The sequence below is a fragment of the Lathyrus oleraceus genome, chromosome 6 (assembly GCF_024323335.1).
Source record: "Lathyrus oleraceus cultivar Zhongwan6 chromosome 6, CAAS_Psat_ZW6_1.0, whole genome shotgun sequence".
Lineage (NCBI taxonomy): Eukaryota > Viridiplantae > Streptophyta > Magnoliopsida > Fabales > Fabaceae > Lathyrus > Lathyrus oleraceus.
The window spans coordinates 327,309,635-327,321,215 of NC_066584.1; the positions used below are offsets into that span (position 1 = coordinate 327,309,635).

Genomic DNA, 11,581 nt, shown 5'->3' on the forward strand with positions numbered 1-11,581 from the left:
CTTGCTAGTCGGCTTTCCTTGGATCCAGAATTTTGGTCAGATGCAGACGATGCTCCTTAATATGAACATCTAGTCTTTCCTTTGGAATGAGGATGTTGATCCGCAGTCGAAGGTTGCTATCGATCGATCTCCTTGTAACTAGAGTCTAGGGTACGTTTCTTCGATCGATCTCCTTGCTATCGATCAACATTCGGCATTAACTATGAATTTGGGATATCTGGGTGGCATTAACTATGAACATTTAATATCATTATGATGTCTCCCCTGTAAGCACTCTGACAGTGGCGAAAAGTACGGGCACAGTCAGTTCAGATGGTTGATTGTGAGTCTTCAACCCGACCTTCATGAAAATTAGTTTTAGACCCCAACGCAGCCCTAGATCTAGATATGTGAATCTTCCTTTTGCTATTTCATGCAGTTTTCAAAGAAATCAGAGATCTGGATTTCGAAGAAGTAGAGCGGAAGCGGTGGTTGACGGATCTTCGTCTCCGCTCCTAAATGCTTTTCGATTTTGAGATCTGAGGAAGTTGCAAATGGTGAAGATGGAAAACAGATGTGAACTTGCATAAAACATATAAATCGTATGCTGATTCACTCTTGATTCAATAGCCTAAGGAGGTTGCGAACTGATAACTCAGAGATCTAGATCTGAAACCGCAAGAATCTAGATATAGAATTTTTGAATTTTTTTGATGGAGTTTATGAAACGAACATGACTTTCGTGGAAAACATAGGAATCAGAAGTCGATTCCCACATGCGGCGCCACTATTTTGTTCGGGAACCAGAAATGGATGCTCTAACTCCGCTTAGGAACCAGAAATAGAGACAGTTGGATGGTTGATGATCTTGGACGGTGGCTTCGATCTCCTTTATAATGATGCAGGGTTGACCTACATGGTTATCACTTCAATGCTCAAGTGAGTTTGAGATTCAAGATGAGTATAATGAAAGTGAAGATTAGAGATTGTACCTTTCTCTTAACATCTGAACTGCTTTTATATTTTGGGTTGAATATAGTAGATTTGAGATGGATTAAGTCTTGGTCAATTGAGCTTTTGACATTCAGAATAAGATCTAACTTAGCTTTTTATCGACTTGTAGGATGAAGATTGTCCTCACATATAAGCACATACTCATATCAGATATATGATGTGGGTTTTTTAACCGTAAGTTATAAACTAAAATTTTAATGAAGTAAAATTTAAATGAAAAAACATAAACTAATAAAATAAATTAATTTTTTAATGATATATCATTTAATCAAATAAATTTATAAACGAATCCAATAAATTATAAAGTAACAAGTTGTTATGGATGGAAAATAGGTCATCCTGACCTACATGGATCTATATCCTATCATATTTAAGGTCATGTCAAGATAAACTTATTTAATAAAAAAGGTAGGCTTAGGCTTTTTTAAAAGCTTATCTAATTAAATAGGTCAGACTTAGGTTATTAAAAGAACACACGAAGTCTTATAAGTCAACCTATATTTTCATATATATATATATATATATATATATATATATATATATATATATATATATATATATATATATATATATATATATATATATATATATATATATATATATATATATATATATATATATATAATAGAAAAAATGCTAAATAGATTGACATACATATGCATATATATTTTAAAAAATACTAAATAGGTCGGCCTATATATGCATATATAGACCGTCGTATAAGACTTCTTAAGTAATATTGATTAATTGAAAACCTTAATAAGAAACATGTTTTTAAATAGACTTTAGGCCAAAACAAACTTTTAAAAAGATCATACCAAATTAATTTTTTTTATAATAGGCCATAAGATAGACTTAGGCTTTATAGATTTATCGTAGGCCAAACTTATGTCTTTTAAATCCTAATCTAACGTAGTCTATTTCCACCCCCTAATTGTCAGACTTGCGAAAATATTCTAAAAGAGCTCCACTTTATTTAGTTGGTAAACTCAATAATGGATAACATTATTTTATTAGATTTTACTAATCTAACATTGGAATATATATATATATATATATATATATATATATATATATATATAAAAGTAAAATTTAAAATGTATATAATTCAAATTCAGATTAAATACATTTTTAATTTTTGTTGTTATACATTTAAAATCATATAGAATAAGCTATAAAAAATAGTGTATGATATTTGTATAAGTCCATTTTCTAAATAAAGTTAACTCATTAAAATTTTATCAAAAAAATGTTAACCAAAGATGAAAAAAAATAAAGAAAGCTGAAACCAAAATTTGAATAAATCTTGGCCGTTGGTTAAGTTGTTTGGACAAGATAATCTTGGTACAACAAGAAAAATTCATATTCAATCACAACAAGACAAGATACATTGTCATCCTCGGTCATTTCTCTTCTTCCTCGTTCCAAACACAAACCAAAAGAAGACTTAGATCTCATAATCTTCTATCTTTCTATCTCATAATCCATACACACAAAAAGACAAACATCAATTAATTATCTTAACAAAGTTCTCCGATTTCTTTGCTTCTTCTTCTGTTGTATTTATTCCCCTGATTTTTAGGGTTTTTGTAATGGGTCTTGGTACAGACCAGGAAGAGGATAATAAACATGTTAGAAATAATAAGGTTGTTGATGAAGGGGATGGTCCAGGAACAAAGTCTTCCGGGTCTGTGTCTTGTTCAATCTGCCTTGAGATTGTTACGGATAATGGAGATAGATCCTTGGCTAAGCTTCTTTGTGGACATCAATTTCATCTTGGTAATTATAATTTCTATCTCTTAATGCATGAAAATTAAATGTTAATGAACAATTAAGATCTGCCTTTTGTTTTTTTTTTACCGATACTATGTATGACTTTGTTTCATAATTGTATGTTGGTTGATGTTAAAGGTTATAAAATCAAAAGAATTTGTATGTTGCAGGATCTGTTTATTTGTTAGTGATTATGATTTATGAATGATCATTTGAAAAAGGGTTGCTTTGTTATTGTGAAACTATTGTAAAGACAATATTCATGATTGGATATGTATCTTTGTTTTGGAAATGATCTAGTTTGAAAGAATGTTTTTAATTTTGATCCGTTACATGTGTTGGTTGATGTAGTTCTGGATTTCATATTTGACAAAATTAGCTTTTCATGATGGAGTTTTGGACATCTAGATCAGTTTATATGATTTATGGTAGATAGAAACTCGTCTTTGCGTAAGCCCGAAGATGGAAAGTACGCCGGTCTTGTCGAAGTTCATACTCTGATCGAGACATTTTGACCAACTTGATCTGAACTGATAGAATATCTGATTGACATATGTAGTTTCCTTGTGGAGTTGAATTTTTTTATATTATCATTGTTAGCCTAGTTTTTCATGTACAATTGTTTTGATATATTATTTGGATATATTTTTTTGATATATTGTTGTTATACTAAATTGTGTTGTATACATAAAATATTTTTAATAATAGTCCCAGATAATGAAGTGGAGTAGATAACCTTAAAAAAGCTATGATGAGATAGAAAATAGTGGGATGCCGCTATTCTGAATTACTGTTATATAGATAAAAAACATAGGTGTCTTGACACAACTGATCAGGTAGGTCGGGTAAAAAGGAATGACTCAGGCAGCTGGTCACCGGAGACCGTAGATCTCTATGTTGTGCCGGGCATCTACTGAGATGTTGAAATTTGATGAAATTGGCGATTACTTTTGAACATTTGGTACATTAAGGGTTGTCATTAAAATTTGATTTCTAGCGATCTTTACCTAAATCACATGTTGCCTTAACCACCTAATGTATTCTGTGATGCACATATGTAAAGGGAAAATACTTAATGTTATGCAGACTTCTGCATTACCAACACTGCTTGCTTTTGTGTTTTTTCTGGAATCTATTTCAAACAATATGATTGCTCCAACGAGCTCCTACATGTTATTAAATTTTTGTACTTATTATACTTACTGTGTCATGCAGATTGCATTGGTTCTGCATTCAATATAAAAGGAGCAATGCAATGTCCTAACTGTCGGCAGATTGAGAAAGGTCAGTGGCTTTATGCTAACGGTTGTCGGTCATATCCAGAATTCAACATTGATGAATGGACACATGATGAGGACCTATACGATCTTAGCTACTCTGAAATGGTAAAGTCCTGTTAAATTTATGTTTTTTTGGAACTTTATTTTATTCTTGCTGGAGAGCTCGTCATAAATGCTTCTTAATTTTAAGAAGAGTAAATCTTGAACATATAATCATATATTGATGGTTAAGATTGAAGTTATTTAACATTACATGTTTATGTTACAAAGTTCAATGACTTCATGTTTTAATTAAAACTGTTCATGATTCAATGTAATAGTAAATATTTACGTCTTCCCCTCTCGCTTAATAAATACACTTTTACTTCATAATTCTCTGCCCATTTTGACTATATTTTCCCCCTATAAATGGTTTCTGCAGTCCTTTGGAGTTCATTGGTGCCCATTTGGCAATCTGACGCGACTTCCATCATCTTTCGAGTAAGCATAGTTAACATTCCAAAGATACAAACGTATTTCTGCTTGTCGTTCGTATGATTTGGTTATGTGGATGCTTTGTAAACATTCTTTGGTGGTATTGATGTTGTGTGTGATTTTAACTGTATATGACTTTTACTAATCAAATTTAGTTTCACTTTCACATTAACCATACATATAAGTAGTTGTTCTATGAGGAGTGTTAACTAAAATCATGTGTTGAATTTTAATCTGAAACCGAATTTGGAGAAGTCAAATTAAACCAGGAAGAAAGAAACAGCTGGGGCTGAAGGCCCGACCAAAGTTCATAGTTTATTCTTTCAAGTTGAGCTTGTATTTCAGTTTATTTCATGTCATTGCGGTTAAAGCTTGTATGAAGGGCTTTTGCATCTTTGTCATGGAATTTAATTTAGTCATAGTCTCGTAGGTATTTAATCATACTTTTTATTTGTTGAGCTTAGAAAAATTTCCTTACGAATGTGCTCTAATTATAATTGTTAAAATGGGATGTGCCCTTTTGGTTGGCTTGTTTCTCCTTTGCTAAAGGGGGAACATCATAATGCTATATGTTTCTTACAATGTTGAATATTCTAGACAAATTGACCAAGTTTGCCCACTTATATTTATGTTCCTGATTTTTCCAGGGAAGGCGATTTTCCATCCACTGCGTGTAAGATATCGCTTTTCCTTTTAAGAAATCTCTCCATTTTCTAAGTTGACACTTATACTGCACAAGATATATTAATTTACTGAAACTATGAAATGCAGATCCTGATATAATTGGACAACACGCCGTATTTGCTGAACATACGGCTGTATCATCTGCTAGTCATCCTTGCCCATATGTTGCTTACTTCGGACCAGTACATCCATCCTCCTCCAATTCAGGTGGAGCTGTATCAGAACCACCTAACTTCAACCATTGGAACGGTTCATCCATGCCTGGTGAAATGCCAAGCTCCTATGCGTTTCCTGCTGTGGATCTTCATTATCACAATTGGGAGCACCATACCCCTCCTTTCTCTACGGCAAGCAGTCGTCTAGTTGCTTCCGATCAGCCCTCGGTGTCACCCGCTAGTCAAAGGCCAGTCAGGGCTGGTTCTGATGTACCGAGATCAGGATCTTTTATGCATCCCTTTCTTGTTGGTCACAGGTACCTCTCTTATGCCCGCATGTAATTTGATATGAACCAAACCATAATAATGTTCGGTCTTTTGGTTATATACAAACTAATTAATTTTGACTAGTAGAAATTTGCTCATGGGATTTATAGTGGATGCTTTATTGATTGAGTTACAAGAATTTTTTCAGTTCTGCTGCTAGAGCGGGTAGCTCGATTGGTTCCTCAATGATCCCTCCTTACCCAGGTAGCAATGCACGGGCCCGTGATAGAGTCCAGGCACTTCAGGCATACTATCAACCGCAACAACATCCTAACTCAACCACAATGCGGGCACCAGTTGCTTCTGGCACCCGAAGAGCAAGCAGTCACAACGGTTCAACTCAGCTAGCACCAGTGGCCACATCACCAGACCAAAGTGGCGGTTTCTTCCTTATCCCATCAAGTTCATCAGGACGAAATTACCAAGAAGAAAACCATCTACCGAGTCGCTTCCACGCTTGGGAAAGAGACCACTTGCCTTCATTGTCGTTGAATCAAGCTGATAGAGATTCGAGCTGGAGACCGTACCACCAAAATGCAAACCGGTCAGACCCAAGTACGAGATTAAGCAGCTTTCGTTTAAGGCATGGATCAGATAGAACGCCTTCACAAAATCGGTAATACACTTATGTCCTATGCACTGCGAAGCAAGCTCGCACTAGTGTGGAAAATCAGAACTTATGTATGCTTTGTAAAAACGTTACATATTGCTTTGGCACTTTGGCCTTTTGGGTCTGTTATGTTAAGGTACATACATTATATAATCTGGCTGGCCTTGGAACTGATTTTTCCGGCAGCCATCTGCTGTGTGATGGACATTTGCTTCGACTATTTTATGTGCCTCCGAGGGCATAAAATAAGATGGTAAAATCAGTTTTTTTTTTTGGAAGAGACGCTGGAGGTGTGCTTTCAAGTGATAAAATCAATTGAAATTGAATGAGATGAGATCAATTGTGGTTGTATTTATGTATGATAAAAACGCTCGTGCTGATGCTTTGTATTGAGAATTTGAGTAAATTTACTTCTATCATGTTGACAAGAGTGGTTTATAAACGGATGTGCAAGAATTGAGCCAAGGTATAGAATTCGCATTAGAATTGAGCCAAGAGTGGTTTATAACTTACAATAATTGACTTGAAAATTTATTTTAGTATTTTGTCACTCTTTATAATATTTATGTAGAGGTCAATTGCATTAGGGCTGGACAATGGTCGGGGTGGTTCGGTTTTCAAGCCCAAAACCCCAAACCGGTCTAATCATCAGTTGAGAAATACAAAACCAATTTCGTTCGGTTTAGGGTTTGTTTTTTCTTTTTTCGATTTTATAATGTGGTTTATTCCATTTTAATAATAATTGAGCCCATTCCAAAATAAATTCAACTCACATATTCTTTGCGCACCTTATATGTTTCTGTCGGACCATGCGAATTTTTAGAAATGTTCCCTGTTATTGGAGATGCATCTCCGGACACATCTCTTACATATTTAATAAATGTCATTTTGAGAGACGTCATATAAGTTGGATTATTTTTATTTCGGAGATGCATCTCAAGAACATTTTAAGAAATACCTCATGTATTTACCCGTAAAAATTTCAGAAATGCATCTTCGGAATTATTGGCAAGATTTTGAAATTTTTTGTAACCTTTCTAAGTCGAATATTTTTGAAGATGCATCTTTGAAAATATATGATAAAAGAACTAACTGAATGATCATACAACCATTATTGACATAGTTGATTTTCAACTAAACCCTTCACTAAAAAACCATCTACCCTCGGTCCATTTTTTCACTCCAAATCTCCATTCTTTTGGTTCATCACATTATAGAAAGCAAAAGAAGATAAAATTCCAGGTAAAGATCCTTCATTTTTCTCTCCACTAGTTACATTAATCATGCTTTTTTTTGGAGAAAAAAAAGTGCGTGTCTAGAAATGTATCTCCAGAACAAGTATGAACTATTACGGAGATGCATTTTTGGAAGTTAGTTGTGTTTGATTTCCAGTTTTGTCTTCAGCTGTAGTGCTTATATGTTGTTATGTTGTAATTGTTTTCATTAGATATGGTGCACCCTGATGTTTTTTCAAAATAAGTTGTTTCTCCGGATGTCCAGAGTGTTGTCGTGAAGGCGGTAGATGTTGACAACCAATTTAAAAACAAACATGAGTTTGAATCTCGTGATCAAATGCTTAAATGGATTCATATGAAGGCATATAAACTTGGGTTTTGTGTGGTTATCGGAAAGTTCGATAATGGTTTGGATAAAAGATGCGTTTTTGTGACAATGGCGTGCGAAAGAAGTTTGAAATATAAAACTCCTCTTCGGAATTTTAAAAGAGATTACTGTTATCACAAGAAATTAGTAAGGCATGTTGAAGGCGTAATTAATGAAAGCGCCTTATGGATTTAAGGATTATACCTCACCAAGGGGATGTTTGAAAGAAAAGCTGAGTCCAAGATAAGCAAGAGCTGGGAAAACCACAAGTTACCAGAAGATGAAATCGACGGAAGAAGCAAGTTGGGTCGAAATTCGTTTTGTCGACTAAACCAGAGATTGGGACTTAAGAAGTTCTTGATTGTATCGGACACATAGGGGATGGTGTCGACATAAATACATGAGAGGGATAAGTTTGAAATTCAAAATGACTAGCAGTTACAAGGAGAACGAGCGCCAAAGATATGGAGCAGTTTTTAGATCGTGTAGCACGACGTCTGTCTACAGACAACTATTTTTTTGAGTAGTTTTGCCTGTAGACAGTCTCTTTAGTTCATTATAAATAGGGGGTCCTATAGAGGACTCCGGGGTGTTCACTTTGTACCAAAATCACTTGTAAAAAACTTCATATTCCCAGCGCGAGGAAGCAAGAGTTTTCAAGAGTGCTAATGTACGTGAATCACCACATTTACTTCAATGCAATTTTCTTATTTTACAATTGTTCCCGTTTAACACTTTGTTTTAATTTCGTTTACGTTTGAATTGTCCTTTTATGTTGTCGTCTACGCCGTCGACACTAATTCTATTACGATAATAGAATTCACCAAAAGCGTGTTCGTTGTGTATGTCTTTTGAATGTTATAGTGTTGTCGGTCACGAGTCACCCATAGTCTATAACATCATCATTTTGTGTGGAAAAACCTTTGCTTGTTCATTATTTTGTCAGAAGCCGTTTCTCACAAAGTTAATAGTCCGTCGAAGTGAACGAGTTACCTAGTTACATTAGCACATGTCTTAGGATCAATTGATCGATCCTGCAAGTAACCCTTAGTTTTAGGCTTAGGCAGGACCAGCGATTGCTTACCAATTTCCACAGTAAACAAAATGGCACGCCCGGTGGGACCCGTGCTAGTGTAGTTACACAATTGCATGAAACTTAGAAGTGGAAAACTATATAGTAGACCACAAGAAACTGTGAAAATGTCAAACTCCAATACAGATGAAGTGCCACAAGGGACTTTATCCACTACAGAAACAGTAATTTCACAGGTTGCAATTTTGCCTCCGTTGACAAGTGCAACCTCAATGATGTCGACTACAGGTGCGGTTGGAGCATCAATTCCTTTACCTCCAGCGGGAGGTTCAGGATCAACGATGACAACGTTTAGACCTTATGTGCCTCGCTTTGGCACCGCAGATCCTCTTTATGGAATGCCATATTCCTTAATGCCAGGATATCAATCAACATCAAGTGCAACATTGTTTTCAAACAACACTAAAAATACGAGTTCCTCCTTACAGGGATTAGCGCAAGGGGGCAATGCTCAGAATAGGAATAATACTCAGAATAGAATCATGCCGTTGTCGAATACTTCAATAACGGTGTTGAGGCAACAAATGGATGATAATAATCATGAGTTGGTTAATATGTTAACTAATCAAATGAGTACAGTTTTTAATCCTGTGATACAGGAATCTACTGAAACAAATAGGCAGGTGGCTAATCAATTGACACACTTGTGTAACTTCCTAGGGGCACCGGCTCGACAGATGACACAAGTGGTTAGGCAAACCATTCCTGTTCAAGTAGACATAGGGGCAGTAGAAGATGAGACAGTCCATGAGGGACAAATCCTTAGACCCCAACAAAATCAAGGCGTTGAGTCAGGAGTATCAGGACGTAACCAGATGGTGTTAGTTAACCGACATCAGGATGTTGATCAAATTGTCGATCAATATCGGTAAGAAGACTTAGTAGTGGAAAATAATTTGACAACTATTGTCGAAAGAATTATGGCTAGGAATGGTATGAGTGCCACATTGCAAAGGTCACTATATGCATCCCCATTGGCTGAATTTATTCTTCAAACCGAGTCACCTAGAGGAACGAGAGTGCCTAAATACACTAAGTTTGGGGGAGAATCTGGTGAGTCGACAATAGAACATATTGCCATATATTTAATAGAGTCGGGAGATTTGACTCAAAATGGGTGTTTGAGAGTAAAAAACTTTCCTTCCTCTTTGACTAAGGCTGCCTTCACATGGTTCACTTCTTTGGCCCCAAATTCGATTGATTCGTGGGCCAAGTTAGAAAAGAAGTTCCATGAACAGTTTTACGAAGGGCACTCCAAGATCAGTTTGGCAGAATTGTCTAGCATTAAGAGAAGGTTTGCTGAGAGTATTGACGATTATCTGAATAAATTTAGATCATTAAAAGCCAGGTGCTTTACGCAAGTAACGGAACATGAACTTGTTCAAATGGCTGCTGGGGGTTAGATTATTCCATTAGGAATAAAATAGACCCAACCTTTGTAAAGAGTATGTCACAATTGGCTGATAGAGTTTGACATCTCGAACGACCGAGGTTAGAAAAGGTTAGACACAGCAAGGCTAAGAAGGAAAAAATAGATTTCGTCGATTATGATGCGACAGATCCAATCTATGAGGCTGATTATGCCTCATCGACCAAATTAGAAATTGACATGGCTGAGTTAAAGTCAGGATCTGCTTATGAGTGTCGGTCATTACTTCCTGCACAAGGGAAAAATCCTGTCGAAAACAATCCAAAATTCCCTTCAAAAACTTATACATTTGATGTGACAAAGTGTGAGGAAATTTTTGATTTGTTAGTTAAAGATGGTCAAATGGTGGTGCCACCTGGTACTAAAATACCGCCATTGGAACAAAGACAGAAAAGAGGAATTTGTAAGTATCATAATTATCTTGGTCACAATACTTCTAATTGTTATCTTTTCAGGGATCTGGTTCAGAAAGCAATTCAAGAAGGCAGGCTGAAGTTTGTTGGCCGCAAAATGAAGATCGACGTTGACCCTCTCCACCAGGAGGAAGCTCTGTTCGTTGATCCAGTCGAGACCAACATGGTCGAGATCACTGAATATGATGAGGCTAACATGTTAGAGGAAACTGGTGAAAGCCCAGATGTCGACATAACTGAAGTCTATCCAAGGGCTGATGAAGATTTGGTAGATTTCCTGTATCGCTACAAGAATAAGGGTTCACAAGTCTGCTTATGTCCTAGATGTGGCGCTGTCACCGACAAAGTTGCTGCTAAAAATTTCCAAAAGCTACAATTGGGAAAAAGCAGAGGAAATGGGTTGAACAGAGCACGCCAGAATGAAAGAATCCCAAGGAAAGCTGTGGAAAATGCTCAAGCAAGGCCTATGAGCTTTGTACCATCGGCAAGTGCTCCTAGAGGAACCTGGATCAAGCCTCAGGGAAAACTAGAAACCCCACAAGGTGTTGCTGCTTCCAGAGGAGGTTTAGCAATCAACTACAGGCGTGAGTTCAAGTCTGAGAAAAGGACTCATGTTTTTGAAAATTATTTGGGGAAGAACCCCATGTCTAGAACTCAATGGAGACGTTTTCAACGTCGCAAGCAGGCTGAAAAAGAGGCTGCTAGGGAAATGGCTGAAAAAGGTATGGCTAATGGGGCTGATTCTGGA

At 36.2% G+C, this 11,581-nt stretch overlaps 1 protein-coding gene across 1 annotated transcript; it reads left to right on the plus strand.

Annotated features, from left to right (window-relative positions):
- The first annotated feature begins 2,350 nt into the window (after positions 1-2,350).
- On the plus strand, positions 2,351-6,761 carry LOC127098012 (E3 ubiquitin-protein ligase RFI2). Its single transcript, XM_051036511.1, has 6 exons — positions 2,351-2,772; positions 3,982-4,151; positions 4,468-4,526; positions 5,168-5,193; positions 5,292-5,676; positions 5,835-6,761. The coding sequence occupies exons 1-6, from the start codon at positions 2,586-2,588 to the stop codon at positions 6,304-6,306; spliced, it is 1,299 nt and encodes a 432-aa protein (XP_050892468.1). The 5' UTR covers positions 2,351-2,585; the 3' UTR covers positions 6,307-6,761.
- Positions 6,762-11,581: the final 4,820 nt, after the last annotated feature.

Excerpts from the sequence above, each read along its gene's own strand:
- LOC127098012 (XM_051036511.1), top strand. The coding sequence starts at position 2,586 with ATGGGTCTTGGTACAGACCAGGAAGAGGATAATAAACATGTTAGAAAT. Across the intron at positions 4,152-4,467 it reads ATCTTAGCTACTCTGAAATG|TCCTTTGGAGTTCATTGGTG; the intron begins GTAAAGTCCTGT and ends TGGTTTCTGCAG. Across the intron at positions 4,527-5,167 it reads CGACTTCCATCATCTTTCGA|GGAAGGCGATTTTCCATCCA; the intron begins GTAAGCATAGTT and ends TGATTTTTCCAG.